Genomic DNA, 17,196 nt, shown 5'->3' with positions numbered 1-17,196 from the left:
ACCCCGAGGTCAGACTGGCCGTGGCCCCGAGGGACCGGCAGAACTGCTTCCAGACGCGGGATACGAACTGGGGCCCCCGGTCCGAGACAATGTCCAGTGGAATGCCGTGGAGACGGAAGACGTGTTCGACAAGGAGGTCGGCGGTCTCCAGCGCCGACGGCAACCTGGACAAAGGAACAAAATGAGCCGCCTTGGAGAAGCGGTCCACGATCGTGAGTACGACAGTTCGACCCCGGGAAGGCGGGAGACCCGTGACGAAGTCCAGGGCGATGTGGGACCACGGGCGAGGAGGAATGGGCAACGGCTGGAGCAGTCCCGCCGGCGGCTGATGGGACGATTTGCCGCAGGCGCAGGAGGTGCAGGCCTTGACGAACTCCGTCACGTCGTTGCGGAGCTCCGGCCACCAGAAACGCTGGGCGACGAGTTGCACAGTCCGGTTCACCCCGGGATGACACGCCACCTTGGACCCATGTCCCCACTGCAGAACTTCAGATCGTAAGGGAGGAGGTACGAATAGCCTCCCTGCTGGGCACTCCGTCGGCACCTGAACCCCCTCCAGGGCTGCCTGGATCCGCTGCTCAACCTCCCACTGGACGGCCCCCACGACGCACCGGGCCGGGAGGATGGTCTCCGGGGATCGATCCCTCCCCGCAGGCTCGTGGAGACGGGAGAGGGCGTCGGGCTTGGTGTTCTTAGACCCGGGAGAGTAGGTGAGGATGAAGTCGAACCTGGTAAGGAAGAGGGCCCACCGGGCCTGACGGGCGTTCAGTCTTTTGGCGGAGCGGAGGTAGGCGAGGTTCTTATGATCCGTGTAGACCGTAAAGGGTTCCTTTGCCCCCTCGAGCCAGTGCCGCCACTCCTGCAAGGCGGTCACAACTGCCAACAGTTCACGGTTGCCCACGTCGTAATTGGACTCAGCGGCACTGAGTCGACGGGAGAAGAAGGCGCAGGGGTGCAACTTCTGGTCGACCGGAGAGCGCTGGGACAGCACAGCCCCCACCCCCGAATCCGAGGCGTCCACCTCCACGATAAAGGGGAGATCAGGATCAGGGTGCTGTAGTACGGGGGGACTGGTGAACGCCGCCTTCAGGTTTGCGAACGCCGCATCCGCGGTCGAATCCCACTTAAATGGGGTTTTGATGGACGTAAGGCGGGTTAAGGGGAGCGCCTTCTGACTATAACCGCGGATAAAGCGTCGGTAGAAGTTGGCGAACCCCAGAAAGCGCTGCAGTTCCTTGCGATTGGACGGAACCGGCCAGTTAGTGACTGCACGCGTCTTAATGGGGTCCGCCCTTAACCTGCCCTGTTCAATAATGAACCCTAGGAAGGAGATGACGGGGACATGGAATTCACACTTTTCTGCCTTGACGAAGAGCCGGTTCTCCAGTAGACGTTGCAGCACCAGCCTAACGTGTTGCTGGTGCTCGTGTAGTGACTGGGAAAAAATTAAAATATCGTCAAGGTAAACGAAACAAAAGATGTTTATCATGTCCCTTAGCACATCATTAATTAGATTTTGAAAAACGGCAGGGGCGTTGGTGAGCCCAAAAGGCATAACCAGGTATTCAAAATGACCCAGAGGGGTCTTAAAAGCCGTCTTCCACTCGTCACCCTCCCGGATGCGAATCAAGTGGTAAGCGCTGCGCAAGTCTAATTTGGAGAAAATGGTGGCTGACTGCAATGGGGCGAAGGCGGAGTCCAGCAAGGGTAGCGGGTATCTATTCTTAATTGTTATCTCGTTTAATCCCCGATAGTCTACGCAGGGTCGCAGGGTCTTGTCTTTCTTCCCTACGAAGAAAAAACCCGCCCCTAACGGTGAACGCGATGGTCTAATAAGACCTGCGGCGAGCGAGCTGTTGATGTACTCCGTCAATGCCTCGCGCTCGGGTTGGGACACCTGATACAGCCGCGAGGTCGGCAACGGAGCGCCCGCCTGCAGGTCTATAGCACAATCGTAGGGGCGGTGTGGGGGCAAAGAGTGGGCACGATCCTCGCTGAACACCTCCTTTAGATCCCGATAGCAATCCGGCACTCCGTCAAGGCAGATCTCCTCGGGGGGCGTGACACGTTCATGCTTCCCGACGGCCGATTGAAGACAGTGCTGGTAACAATATGGGCTCCAGCTGTCTATCGCTGGGCGCGCCCAGGAAATCACGGGATTGTGCGTCTTCAGCCAGGGTAACCCGAGAACGATCGGGGCATTGCGAGACGGCATTAGGTAAAAACGGCGATGTTCGACATGGTTGCCGGACAGTAGAAGTTTCAACGGCTCCGTCCTATGCGTAACTACCGCCAGGAGGCGCCCATCAAGATCACAAACCCGCTTCCTATCTATCAACCTCTCCACGGAACAACCCAGCTCGGATGCGAGATCGGTGTCCATTATACAGTCATCAGCCCCCGAGTCAACCAGAGCCCGAACCCGCCACGACCGGGACCCCGTTAATATCTCCCCCTCGAGTTCGAGTCTGTTGGGGTGTCCAGGCCGCGAGTCGACTCGCCTAGACTCGAAGGGGGGCGCGCGCGGTCGTGACTCACAGTACTCCTGGTGGGCAGGGGGTGACGACCCCGGATGGCTGGTTGCGGCGTGAGGAGATGGTGGAACGCCGTCAGTCGTCGCTCGGTCGCTGAAACGACGCTTTCTTTCCTCCGCACCAGCGTCCCTGCCTCCCAGCTGCACCTGTTCCTCCGTGGGTGTTCGTCGGAACTGGGACCGATCACCTCCACGCTCCCGGCTTCGCTCCCTCAGGCGATTGTCCATGAGGAGGGAGAGGTCGATTAATTCCTCCAGGTTGGTGCTGTGGTCGCGGGTCGCCAGCTCGTCCTTGAGTTGAGGGTTTAGCCCGCGGCGAAACAGGCCACACAGCGCCCGATCATCGTATCCACTCTGGGCGGCCAGGATCCGGAACTCGATGGAGTAATCCGCTACCGATCGCTCTCCCTGGCGGAGGGCGAGTAGCCGGCCCTCTGCCTCTCTGCCTCGCACGGGATGATGGAACACCCGGCGGAACGCAGCCACGAAGTCGGGGAACGAGGTACGGAGATTCGGCTTGGCGTCACTGGTCGCAGTCGCCCACGATGCCGCCGGACCTGTTAACAGACTCATGACATAAGCCACCTTGGCGGCGTCATTAGCATAGGCAGAAGGCTGTAGGTCGAATATGAGAGAGCACAGGTGGAGGAAGTGTCCACACTGCCCGTGCTCGCCCCCGTAGCGAGGGGGGTGTGGAAGCGATGGCTCCCTCGTCATAACGGGATATGAGGAGGGCGCTTCGGGAATAATAGAATGAACCCCGGGGGGAGATGGTCTCCGCTCTTCCACCCGGACCAACCGAGGTTCTAAATCATCGGACCGATGAGCCAGCATGGAGACCGCGCCACGGAGTTCCCTAATGGCTTGGCCCTGCTGACTCATCTGTTGCTCTTGTCGGGAAAGAGCGGAAAAATTTTTTTCGATGTCTGCGGGATCCATGGTGGCCGGAGAATTCTGTCACGATCTGCCCGAAGCGATAATGATCGCTCCGTGCAGAACGAAAAAATAAAGGATTGGATCCCCGGAAAACAGACAACGAAAGAATTTTCTCAAAGCAAAGAGTGTCTTTAATGACAAAAAACAGAAAGAGCCCGACAGGGAAAAAACGGAAACACAAAACGCTGGTCAAATAAGGACCAGGGAAGAAATAAGGAAACAACTGAAAACGCTCGCTGAAAAACAAAGTGCGAGGAGCTACTGATTAGGCAATATCTAAGAATTCAATTTAGTGACTAACGCGAATGGCAAGAGTCAAGGCCGCAAGGCAAGAAGGCAACGAGTAATCTACAAATTGAGGAGTTAGCACGAGAGATCAATGGCACGGTGAGGAATTCTCCGGCAGTGGGAGAACTGCCGGAGTCTCATTAATATAGGAGGGTAATCAGCCCGAAATTACGGACAGGTGTGCAGATGGCGGGTGAGAAAACCCGCCACCTGCTGGCGGACACGCGACGTGACACAAATATTGATTTCAAAGTATGTATCAAAATGTTTCTCCAAAGCTAATGTCATTCTCTCCTGCATTACTTGACTATTTACTGTGTGCAGTATTGAGCTGCCTCCACCACATTGATTTTCACAGCCGTAGTGATCCAACTCTCGGGAGGCTCACCATCGGATGGGCATGTACCTCAGTTCAAGCTGAAACAATAGCATTAGGGCTGCAACTAACAATTATTTTAAAAATTGATTAATCCTTCGGGGTGGCCCAGTGGAGAGTGGTTCGCGTGCCGACCTCACAGTGCATAGGTCAATTCCAGCTCCGGCCTCCCTGTGTGGAGTTTGCATGTTCTCCCTACTCCGGTTTCCTCCCACATTCCAAAAACATGCATGGTGGGTTAATGGAACACTGTGTGAGCGCGAATGGTTGTTTGTCTCTGTGTGCCCTGCGATTGGCTGGCAACCAGTTCAGGGTGTCCCCGCCTACTGCCTGAAGACAGCTGGGATAGTCTCCAGCACCCCCCATGACCCTTGTGAGGATAAGCTGATTGAAAAAATGAATGGATGTATAAATATTTTGATTATTTCATCAATTCATTGATTAATCGGATTAAAAACATGTTTAAATGTCCATCCAGATTGAGAGTATTGAAAATGCGCAACCAAAAATTAATGATGGGTTAATTGCTGGTTTGGTCTGGAACAAGTCAGAAAATAGGCAAAAATGTTGGTCATTGCATTCCAAAGTAAAAGCAAAAAATATATTTTGAGTCAACAAGGAAAACACATTTGGATAATTTTAAATCAAAAAAGGTATCTAAACGAATCATCAGTGAGAAAAAAGTAATTATTTGTGAATTTGATTATTAGTTCTCCATTAATTGATAATTCATTGCACTTCTATTCAGAATGATAGGATTTAACAGCTAAACACAATCAGAGAGTTAATTGGATGGACGTAAATCACTTGTTAACATGCACTTCTTATCTAGTTTTTACTTTATTTTTTCAATTTATGATACTTATCATGATGATGGAGCTGCATTTGCACTCGTGCATTTTGTTTCTGCACACCACCCAACGAAACAGATAATATATACACTTCTGCAAGCAGAAATCTCAGAACGGTGGGGCGGAATGGTTTGCGCACCTCTTCCCCTGTCCACAATTGAATTAGCAGAATATGGATTTCTTCATCGGTTCCCAAATATTCACTGATAATATTCAGGTCTGTGTGCCTGTATGTTCATTACCCCCCGAGAAAAGTCATTGTCTCGCTTGAAGATAAAGAAGTTAAATGTGAACACAAACTAGTTGTGAGGAAAATAATTATTTGTACTACATATGATTTATTGTGATCATTTATGTCTTTAAAAGTAAATACAGTAACGAACATGCAACATACAAATGAAGCTTTTCTAGCACAACACGTGTTATTTGTGGTGTGAAAGGAATCAACTTATTTTCTTTTCCAAGTGCATTAATTGATGCATAGAGTTTTTTTCTGGAGCAAAGTGGGAGCTTTCCAAACGTTTCCTTATGTATTTTTTTCACAAATAGGAATTTCCTCCCTGGGACAAACTGTCACCATTATATACTCATAATTTCTTTATTGACAAAACAAAAAGCATTTTTAACATTTTAAAAGTCTTCATAGCCAACAGTGTAAAAATAGTTTAGCCATACACACACACGCACACACACACAAACACTGTTGTTATATATATGAAGGAAATACAATGACATTGGCCACATACATCTACAGCATGACGAATCTGTCTTGCTGCACCTCCATCAAATACAGCAAAATCTCATTCGACTTTGTCATGACCCCTCCTGCGTCAGAACTTAGACTTACTCTTAGGTCGTCTAAAATTTAGTCTCTTCTTTCTTACCAAATTGGGGGGTGAGCCAAGGGAGGGGAGTAGAAAATGCCTTCGGGCTGGTGGAACACCGAGCAACGCACAGTGTCGCCTACTAAATTCACAAACACCCTAAATTAGACTTGCCCCGCACAAAAATGAAGTTGTGCCCATTTTTTACGCCAAGCACACGGGCTCCTCCCTACAAAAATCATGCCCAGAGACTCCAAGGGCTTAAAGAATGAATACATGAATAAATACATGAATAAATAACTTGTTGGGGGGAAAAAAAAAACATTTTTTGTCAGATCATGCAAAACGTTAATTTATGTTAAGGTACTTGCAGATAAATTTTCAGGTCAGCGATAGCCTTAAAAAGTAATTAAAAAAGTAAGTTGGACACATCTGAAGCGCCTGCTTCACACAAGAGGACACTTTGTCAGAAAATGGTTCAGGACTTGGCCATCCTCGTTGATATAATTCGCAATTCTACAAAACATTGTTTTCTTCCATATTCTAAAAACAGACAGCATTGTTAATCGAAGAATCTACATTGTTTTTGTTGTGGAAGCGAGTGGAAATAATTGTTTCTCTTCACGACATTTAACCTGCGGTTGCCATAAATGTACATTCAACATGAAGTAACATCTGTCAATATTTCCTTTGCCAAATTTGCCTTCTACGGGAGTCCGGACAAGTGGTGAGCAGACAACTCTCGGAGGGTTTTCTGATTACTTTCATCTTCTGAGACTTCTGAGACACCCACTTGGCGGAAACTGCACTGCTCCTTTTCGCTTTTCGAGCAAGACGTGACCGTGGCTTTGAGCCACACAGGCTCTATGCTATATAGGGAATATCTCAAAGGCATGCCAACATTGTATCTCACTGCTGTAAAAGGAGCATACATAAAGATACTGGGTCTTTTGAGGTCAGAGAGCCAGGGGCTATTCTTTTCTTTCATTTGAGCTAAACTAATGTATATTTGACGATATTTTGAGCAATCAGCAAGACTGTCTGTGATGCTTGGTCTGAATTTGTTCTGAAATAGCCGTGGTATTTTCGAGGCTGTTGTTAAGCACAAGCACTTTCCTGCGTCGTTTTTTTTAGCTGCAGACAACAGTATTATTTTGAAAGGCAACACATTCTATCAAGTCTTGCATCATGCTAACTTGTATGCTAAAATGTTCTCTGTTTCTTGCTCCAGATCCCAATCTCTACAGCTTCTTACTTACTCTGCAGCCATGGGTCTATTTATATCTGCAGGGACCTTTTTCTCTGCGCTCCTCATTAGCAGGTAAGATGGCTTACAGAAGACGATATACAATTGTTGAAATTTGCAAACACAAAACTTAACGACAGAATCATAATTGGCTCTACTTTTGGCGATGGACAAGTGCGCTAGGGCACCATGCTCGGTATTCCACTGGACTGAGGACGTAGTCTTTCACACGCACCTGGCACACCTGACTATTTGGTGGCTGAAAGTAGATTTAACTTTAGACTAGCTAGAAGCAGGTCTAAGTTGTGATGCAGGTGATGTGACGCCATTTTGTGGAATTTGAGCGATGTGCAGGCAAACAGATTCTGAGCTGTACGGATATGTGTGGTGGCTCTCATTGCATTCCATTCATAAATATAACAGTATTCATTGAAACCTCAGAGTTTGTTGAAATCAATGCATTATTATTATTATTATTATTATAAATTTTACTGTACCTTTAAAATCACCCTCGCAACAGCATATGTCATGGGGATGGAACACGGTCTCCAAGTGCCCATTTTACGGCGGTGTTTTGTGATCAACCTGGGCAACTTCACATCATCCACCTGTGGAGGTCTGCTTGCAGTTAATGATAATTGTACCTTGCGACTTTCAATCTTCTGCATGGACTTCAGTGATTCTATTTCTGTTTCCGAATTTTTTTTGTCAAATTCAAATTTCAAATTCTAATTTGAAATGTTTATGTGAGGTGAGAAAAGGAGAGCATACAGTGGAAAGGGTGCGCGATATAGACGGTATATTCAAAGGTATGAATTTGCCGAAAGGTAAAGATTTGTAATAATGTTCTCTTGAATTTTCCATGTGTATGAGCATACACACAAGCTCTTTGAGCATCCCTTGGACTATGGTGAGCCACATTAGACATGCACATGGTGACCAAAATAGTATCACACCTGTTCAAAATCTGTGAACATTTATATATATGTATATATATATATATATTAGAGCTGTCAGTTTTGTGTGTTTTTATTGGCATTAATTTAACTGAATTTTAATGGGATTAAAAATTTTCTCGCGAGATTAACGCGGCACACGCCACAAGCGGATGTTACGTTGCTCTATAAATACACCAGAAACAAAACAACAAGCGCGCTGCAGAAGTCCACGCCCATGTCTGTTTTGCCAGCCACGGCAGTGCGAGACACCGAAAACAGATACTTAAAGAGTTTATGAATGGAAAGTTTACATTTAAAAAGTCACCATATTGCTCCACTGAAAAGTTATCTGTTCTTCTCTCTCTCTCTGTATCATACAGGTATACGATGTATGGCACTGACGCGATTGTTACTTGTTTGGAACTATTTTGTGTGGAAGGTTACAGTGTGCTGTGTCCATATAAATAGAGCGGGTGGAGCTTCTCTGTGTTCGTCTGACAGTGACAGTGCGCTACAGTGGTAGCGACCTAGCGAAAGTAAAATGTCTCCATTGTTGTCATCGAACCAAGTGTAGTCATTCGAAATGAGGTCTACACAAAACCGTAGAGAGACTTCCGCGCAAGAAGGACCAACACAATCAACATAGCCTGACTGTGTTAGAGGGAGTGAACCCCCGCCCCCTTTCAGAATGGTTTGCTCCTGCAGCACGGGGGAAGTGTTGTGCTTGTTTGTACGGCCGGCAGTTTCAAATACAGCGGCACATAATGAACACTGGTGTGCGGTGTCTCGTTATTCTTCAACAAACATACAGAAACAGACTGCTGTGTTGAAAGCAAACTTGAGAAAAATGAAGTATACAACCATGGTTTAAATCCACTATAGGCTGAGTACTAGTGTACCTTAGATGTGCACTTTATAATGTTATATTGCTCTGTTTTGATTTCATAAAAAAAGCTGTTCAAGCAGCTGTTGTGTGACAAATTTCACCGTTATTGATGGACAGTAATATTGTGTGAGAGATTATGTGTGAATAACTGCACCAAGTGAAAAATGTTCATGTAAAATTGAAAATCGAAATTGTTATTTCAGTAAATATTTATTTGCATTTGGCACATAGAAAACTGATGCATGATTCCATGTTGACGAGAGCATTAAAATGGGGAAGAAATAGGACAAAAATGTAAAAGGAAATTCAGAAACGATAAAAAATGTGTGAGTAATCACAATTCATTTTTTAGTTCATTTGAGTTAATTATGACAGTTCCATTTTTAATTAGATTAAATATTTATCGTTTGACAGCTCTAATATATATATTATATATATATATATATATATGGAATCATGCGAACAAGTTATATGAAGTTATAAAACCCCAAAATGAAAAAAACCTATATATCAAAATAGAACATATCATTGATAGACATTTGTGACATGAATACAATCAACCCCAGTTTGTTACTTTTATTTCAGCACACAGGTAATTTTAAGCTGAACTAATTAAGTCTCAATACAATCTGTATAAATATGATTCCACATTGTGCACACATAAACAATAGAAAACCTATAATTTAATAAAACTTCGAAAAAAATTGGGAGTCAATTGACCTCTGAAACAGGAGAAATGGGGCCATGTTTGGATTTCCTAAATGAAATGATCCGCGTGTCACCTACAGCATCTTCTCAGTGGTGACTGAGTGTTAGCTTGTGTCAATGTATGCTTCAAAGTAAACTATAACATAAGAACGGAGTCTGCACCTTTCGCTGCTGAAACAGTAAGGGAAGTGGGAATGGTGTGGTGTCCTGTTTGTTGATTAAACTGTGGTAGAAATGATGGAATGAGAGGATAAACATCACAATGTGTGTGGTGCTGGCCAGCGTCATTGTGTGTATTGGGAGGGCGAGAGATGTGCAGAATTGCTCACCAGCTCAGTTTAGAGGAAACTGAATTTGACCGTACCATCCGATTGTGGTAATGCATGTTGATTACATCTTTGTATCTAACACCTTCCCTGAGCACTGCTCAGCGTGAGAGAAATGCTCAAATTGTACGCCCACGGTGGTCGACTGGTAAGCACATCTGCATCACAGTGCACAGAGGTGCAGGGTTTGAAGATAGTGGGTATAAGCTCCAGCATACCCACGACCCTTGCAAATATAAAGCGGTTCAGAAAATGGATGGATGTAAAAATGAAAAAAATATTATTTTAATATATTTTTACGCTTAAATTTATATCGAGATATATACCGCTACCACGAAGGGATGCAATTGATACTGTGATGTAGTGAGAGGAGGCTGTATCATTTCTGTGTGGACTATAAAGGCTCACTCGACAATCACAATCAACTCCAGTTTTCAGAGCGTGACCATTAAAATTCCATTAACGGTTTCATGATGCTGTTGAACACAAATTAGACCTGCAGAGATCCAATCCAAAGACGCACCAGCACAGGCTTCATAAGGATGATGGGATATTTTGTGCCACATTTGTCTATTGTCTGCAAAAAATAAAATAAAAGCCTCTATTCCTCCTTCTCACTGTGTCTGAGCTTCAGAGATGAGCATTCACTCAAAGCTCATCCAAAAAATAAAAAACAAAACACAGCACCCATCCATCCATCCATTTTCAACCCTGCTTATCCTGAACAGGGTTGCGGCTGATGTTGAGCCTATCCCAGCTAACTTTGGGTGAAAGGCAGACTACACCCCAAACTGGTCGCCAGTCAGCAGCAAGTCAAATATAGAGACAAACAACCATTGACACACACACATATACACCATCAGTGAGTGGGAATCAATCCCACGCTACCCGCTCACGAGCCAGCCTAGTGTACCACTACACAGCACCGAAAATACTCCAAAAGCAGTTGTTCTGTTCTGTTCATTTTGACCTCTCAAAACATTACGTTTTAAAGTACTTTAATACAATTGTATGCTCCATGAATCTTTTTGTATATGACCCCGCAGACCTAATCTGCAATACTATGCAGTCTATCAGCGAAGCCAAAGATCAGAGGCTGGACAGCCTTTGTGCAATTAATAACGATATATTTCACTCGAGCACTGGACTACAGTAAATGTTCGACATCCATTTTACAAACGCACATGGTGACCTTGACAGGACCAGAAAACCCCCAAGCCATTTCTTCCTTCCAAATTTTCTTTTACAAAATGCGTACACATAAAGAGTCATGGAAGTCGTTCATCTACCACAACACATCACTGAGGCATGAATGAACTATTTGAATGGATCTGCTAGTTGTTGGTTTTGTTTCCTCGTGAAGATGAAGACAAGTGCTTCTAAACAGACGCAAGGGCAAGCGCTTTCATCCTTTCGTTTAATTTCCTCCTCATCTGTTCTGTTACATATTCAGCGATTGCCCCAATGGCATCTGAGCAATTGCTATCCTGGGTTCGAACTATGTTTTGTATGTTTGTCGCTTTAATGCTGCATGAGTTAAAATAATGATAATTCCGCTCCAGTGAGGCTTGACATACGCTTGGTTGTATGGAACGGGTTACAGATACAACGGAGAGTATTTTCCAACACAAATTGCAGACATCTTGCCGTTAGCTTTGTTGCCCTTAGTCATTTCATCCATTTTAATTCATAAAAATCTTTGGGACCGTTTTTAGAATACCTTATGGAAGAGATGAAACACTTGCATATGATTATCAGCCGTTGAATCTCTTGACAACAGATTATGTCATGTAATAAAGTTCATGTCATTTGATTTGAAGAGCTTCTCGTGTTGCAAGACTTTCTTCTCATTGACCAACTTAAACTGATCTATGGTTTAACTTTTCCATTTATTCATGATGCAATGCTGACTGAACTCCCTTTGCCATATTCATCAGGCTTAATTGTAGGTCCCCTATCTGGAACAATAGCTTCCCACTGTTGGGATTCTCTCCCAATTTAATCTTGCAAAGCAATTAGGCAAGGTTTCATTGACACTAATATTTCACTCACTATTCCATTTTATGGAAAGCTTCAAACAACAGGGTTCTGTCTGTTCTCATTGACTAAATGCAGCTCACCATCACCTGCATCACCACTGCATGGGGGCACAATAACAAATGACAACATGACTGGAAAACACGTTGTACTATTGCAGTTGATAGTGTGTCATTCATATATATAAAGCAATGCTGCCACCATGACCATAACTCTCAGTAGCTTTTTCAGTCCCACTTAGACTATCACTTCTACACAATTGGAGACTTTGACTACAACAACAAACACAGTGGTTAATTCATTTCACGACTTTATGAGAGTGTCGGTTAAAATGTAACCTTATATTCTGTAAAGGCAGACTGCTTTACTTAGCTCTTGTACTTTCCTGATACTATATTGCACACATGTGTTAATTTTGTGGTTGGCTGGTGTAGGTTCAAAACAAATCATTTTGCTTTCGTAACAGTTCAACGATGCCACTTGTAATTGCTTCCACTGACTAATTTCTTATATGCTGGACGTGCAACCGTTTGGGTTATGAGAGTGAGTGTTGGTCTGGAAGTGCCTTTAGACTTGAATGAGTATGTTTTCTTAATGGCAGAGAAGCCTGGAATGAATAAACCAATAAATAAATAAATGAATAAAATGTGGGTTGATCTAAATGAAGGAGCACCATGGTACAACCTAATCCATTTGAAGGCATACAGTCCTTCTGATTCCTTGCTGAAGTACATTTTCCACATAATCTCGCTATTAAAAGCTTAAATAAGATCTCTGGCCACCCTATAAAGTATTTTCATGGAAGTGAAGATTTTGGCCAAAGCATCAGCTTTATAGAGTAGTGCTATTAATTGCACCCTGGAGCTCAATGACACTGTGCATGCAAGCTGAGTTCATGGTAAATACATAAATAATGGTCTTGCTGCAAGAGACGGCTTTGCTAAAGACGCGGCAAACTGTATCCTGTATTTTTTTTCCGTTGCATGTGTTATTACAGTTTCGCATAGCCTTGACCTAAGACATTTAATTTTAAAGAAGGTCTTGATTGTCCTTAATAATTACACATAATGACTAAATCGACAGTTTGAAGGCTGTGAAAGATAGACAGACACGATCAACATCACTGATATATTCTTCACGCGAAGCTGCTGTCACAACTCATCTACGATGCAAAAAACACCTATTTTATGAATTTTGGTTTGGTCAGCCAGTGCAAGTTTGAACTTTTGTGTTTTTTAAATGTTGCATATCTTGTGGACATTACTTTATTGTAAAAAACAAACACACCATAATAATAATAATAATAATAAAATAAAATAAAAATGGCCAGCTCCAAATTCGCTGGTCAAAGAAAAGTACAATTGAAAATCGGCAATTAAACTTAGAGTGGATTGAAAAGTTTGAGTTAATTCTCCCTGCTAATAGCATACGATTTGTTTTAGTATGTTAGGAGACAAAACAAGAACAAGAAAAATAACACTGCACTGAATTTGTCATATTAAGCTGCAAGCAGGATTCTGTTCACTTCTATGACAAGAATAAAAAGGGACCGAGTGCTCACTTTGATTGACATGGTTTTTAGTCAACACAAAAAGCTACTTTGAGAAGCAAAAATAATACAAGAACGCATGCCTGACTTTTTTGAGGGCAAACTAAAAGATGAAATGACAGTTAAAACTAAACTGAACCGTATCTCTGATTTAACAACAGCCAGATGGACTGACGTACTAGCTGATGATCTACTTTATCAGCTTTGTGATTTGATTAAAAAAAAATGAAGAGCACATTTCACTTGCTCTGGATGAGTCCCCTGACACCACTGATAAAGTGTAAATGATGGTATCGAAAAAGGGACTCTGTTGAAGATGGGTTGGGCATGGCAAATCACTCGGGGGCAGACAAAGGGTGAAGACATTTTACAAATGCAGGAAAAAAAAAAAAAACCTCTCCGTGAGCCGTCACCTTACCGTGGTGGAGGGGTTTGTGTGTCCCAATGATCCTAGGAGCTAAGTTGTCTGGGGCTTTATGCCCCTGGCAGGGTCACCCATGGCAAACAGGTCCTAGGTGAGGGACCAGACAAAGCACGGCTCACAAAGCCCCTTAATGACAAATAAAATCAATGGTATCCAGTTTCCCTTGCCCGGACGCGGGTCACCGGGGCCCCCCTCTGGAGCCAGGCCTGGAGGTGGGGCTCGTTGGCGAGCGCCTGGTGGCCGGGCCTACACCCATGGGGCCCGGCCGGGCTCAGCCCGAAGAGGCAACGTGGGTCCCCCTTCTCATGGTCTCACCACCCGTGGGAGGGGTCAAAGGGGTCGGGTGCAATGCGAGCTGGGCGGCAGCCAAAGGCGGGGACCCTGGCGGTCCGATCCTCGGCTACAGAAGCTAGCTCTTGGGACATGGAATGTCACCTCTCTGGCAGGGAAGGAGCCCGAACTGGTGTGTGAGGCAGAAAAGTTCCGACTGGATATAGTCGGACTTGCCTCCACACACAGCCTAGGTTCTGGTACCAGTCCTCTCGAGAGGGGTTGGACTCTCTTTCACTCTGGAGTTGCTCACGGTGAGAGGCGCAGAGCAGGTGTGGGCATACTTATTGCCCCCCGGCTCAGTGCCTGTACATTGGGGTTCACACCGGTGGACGAGAGGGTTGCATCCCTCCGCCTGCGGGTGGGGGGACGGGTCCTGACTGTTGTTTGTGCATATGCACCAAACAGCAGCTCAGCATACCCACCCTTTTTGGAGTCCTTGGAGGGTGTGCTGGAGAGTACTCCTGCTGGGGACTCCCTTGTTCTACTGGGGGACTTCAATGCTCACGTGGGCAATGACAGTGAGACCTGGAGGGGCGTGATTGGGAGGAACGGCCCCCCCGATCAGAACTCGAGTGGTGTTTTGTTATTGGACTTCTGTGCTCGTCACGGACTGTCCATAACGAACACCTTGTTCAAACATAAGGGTGTCCACGTGTGCACTTGGCACCAGGACACCCTAGGCCGTAGTTCGATGATCGACCTTGTGGTCGTGTCATCGGATTTGCGGCCGCATGTTCTGGACACTCGGGTGAAGAGAGGGGCGGAGCTGTCAACTGATCACCACCTGGTGGTGAGTAGGCTCCGATGGTGGGGGAAGATGCCGGTCCGTCCTGGCAGACCCAAACGTATTGTAAGGGTTTGTTGGGAGCGCCTGGCGGAATCCCCTGTCAGAAGGAGTTTCAACTCCCACCTCCGACAGAGCTTTCCGGGGGAGACGGGGGACATTGAGTCCGAGTGGACCATGTTCCGTGCCTCTATTGTTGAGGCGGCCAATCTGAGTTGTGGCCGTAAGGTGGTTGGTGCCTGTCGTGGCGGCAACCCTCGTACTCGCTGGTGGACACCAGCAGTAAGGGATGCCGTCAAGCTGAAGAAGGAGTCCTATCGAGCCTTTATGGCCTGTGGGACCCCAGAGGCAGCTGACGGGTACCGACTGGCCAAGCGGAACGCAGCTTCGGTGGTCGCCGAGGCAAAAACCCGAGCATGGGAAGAGTTCGGTGAGGCCATGGAAGCCGACTTCCGGACGGCTTCGAGGAAATTCTGGTCCACCATCCGACGTCTCAGGAGGGGGAAGCAGTGCACCACGAACACTGTGTACAGTGGGGATGGGGCGCTGCTGACTTCGACTCGGGACGTTGTGAACCGGTGGGCAGAGTACTTCGAAGACCTCCTCAACTCCACCAACAGAGTTCCTCAAGGTTCTGGATGTTGTGGGGCTGTCCTGGTTGACACGCCTCTGCAACATCGCGTGGTCAACGGGGAGAGTGCCTCTGGATTGGCAGACCGGGGTGGTAGTCCCTCTTTTTAAAAAGGGGGACCGGAGGGTGTGTTCCAACTACAGAGGGATCACACTCCTCAGCCTCCCTGGTAAGGTCTATTCAGGGATGCTGGAGAGGAGGGTCCGTCAGGAAGTCGAGCCTCAGATTGAGGAGGAGCAGTGTGGTTTTCGTCCCGGCCGTGGAACAGTGGACCAGCTCTACACCCTTAGCAGGGTTCTCGAGGGTATGTGGGAATTCGCCCAACCAGTCTACATGTGTTTTGTGGACTTGGAGAAGGCGTTTGACCGTGTCCCTCGGGGAGTTCTGTGGGGGGTGCTTCGTGGGTATGGAGTACCGAACCCCCTGATACGGGCTGTTCGGTCACTATACCACCGATGTCAGAGTTTGGTCCGCATTGCCGGCAGTAAGTCGGAATCGTTTCCAGTGAGGGTAGGACTCCGCCAAGGCTGCCCTTTGTCACCGATTCTGTTCATAACCTTCATGGACAGAATCTCTAGGCGCAGCCGAAGCGTTGAGGGGGTCCGTTTTGGTGGCCTCAGTATTGCATCCCTGCTTTTTGCAGATGATGTGGTGCTGTTGGCTCCTTCAAACAGGGCTCTCCAACTCTCACTGGAGCGTTTCGCAGCCGAGTGTGAAGCGGTTGGGATGAAAATCAGCACCTCCAAATCTGAGACCATGGTCCTCAGTCGGAAAAGGGTGGAGTGCCCCCTCCGGGTCGGGGGGGAGATCTTGCCCCAAGTGGAGGAGTTTAAGTATCTTGGGGTCTTGTTCACGAGTGAGGGCAGGAGGGAGCGAGAGATCGACAGGCGGATCGGTGCAGCGTCTGCTGTGATGCGGACGTTGTATCGGTCTGTCGTGGTGAAGAAGGAGCTGAGCCAAAGGGCGAAGCTCTCAATTTACCGGTCGATCTACGTTCCAACCCTCATCTATGGTCACGAGCTATGGGTCGTGACCGAAAGAACGAGATCCCGGATACAAGCGGCCGAAATGAGTTTTCTCCGCAGGGTGTCCGGGCTCTCCCTTAGAGATAAGGTGAGAAGCTCGGTCATCCGGGAGGGGCTCCGTGTCGAGCCGCTTCTCCTCCACATCGAGAGGAGCCAGATGAGGTGGCTTGGGCATCTGATTCGGATGCCTCCTGAACGCCTCCCTGGTGAGGTGTTCCGGGCATGTCCCACCGGGAGGAGACCCCGAGGAAGACACAGGACACGCTGGAGAGACTATGTCACCCAGCTGGCCTGGGAACGCCTCGGGATCCCCCGGGGAGAGCTGGAAGAAGTAGCTAGGGAGAGGGAAGTCTGGGCTTCCCTGCTAAAGCTGTTGCCCCCGCGACCCGGCCCCGGATAAGCGGTAGAAGATGGATGGATGGATGGAAAAAAAAAAGAATAGATCAGAAGTACATGGTGTCGATTGATACTGATGGAGCTCCAGCTGCAGTTTGATGGCCA

The 17,196-nt window shown here is 46.9% G+C and overlaps 1 protein-coding gene across 1 annotated transcript in view; it reads left to right on the top strand.

The window, feature by feature from the left end:
- LOC127610325 (gamma-aminobutyric acid receptor subunit pi) overlaps positions 1-17,196 on the top strand; it is a 66,293-nt gene that overhangs the window by 10,563 nt on the left and 38,534 nt on the right. The window contains exon 2 of the mRNA XM_052080317.1: positions 7,040-7,129. Coding sequence (XP_051936277.1) covers positions 7,077-7,129 — 53 coding nt within the window. The 5' untranslated portion in view covers positions 7,040-7,076. The remainder of the gene's footprint in view (positions 1-7,039; positions 7,130-17,196) is intronic.

The sequence above is a fragment of the Hippocampus zosterae genome, chromosome 11 (genome assembly GCF_025434085.1).
Source record: "Hippocampus zosterae strain Florida chromosome 11, ASM2543408v3, whole genome shotgun sequence".
Lineage (NCBI taxonomy): Eukaryota > Metazoa > Chordata > Actinopteri > Syngnathiformes > Syngnathidae > Hippocampus > Hippocampus zosterae.
This window is presented reverse-complemented; position numbering and strand designations above follow the sequence as displayed.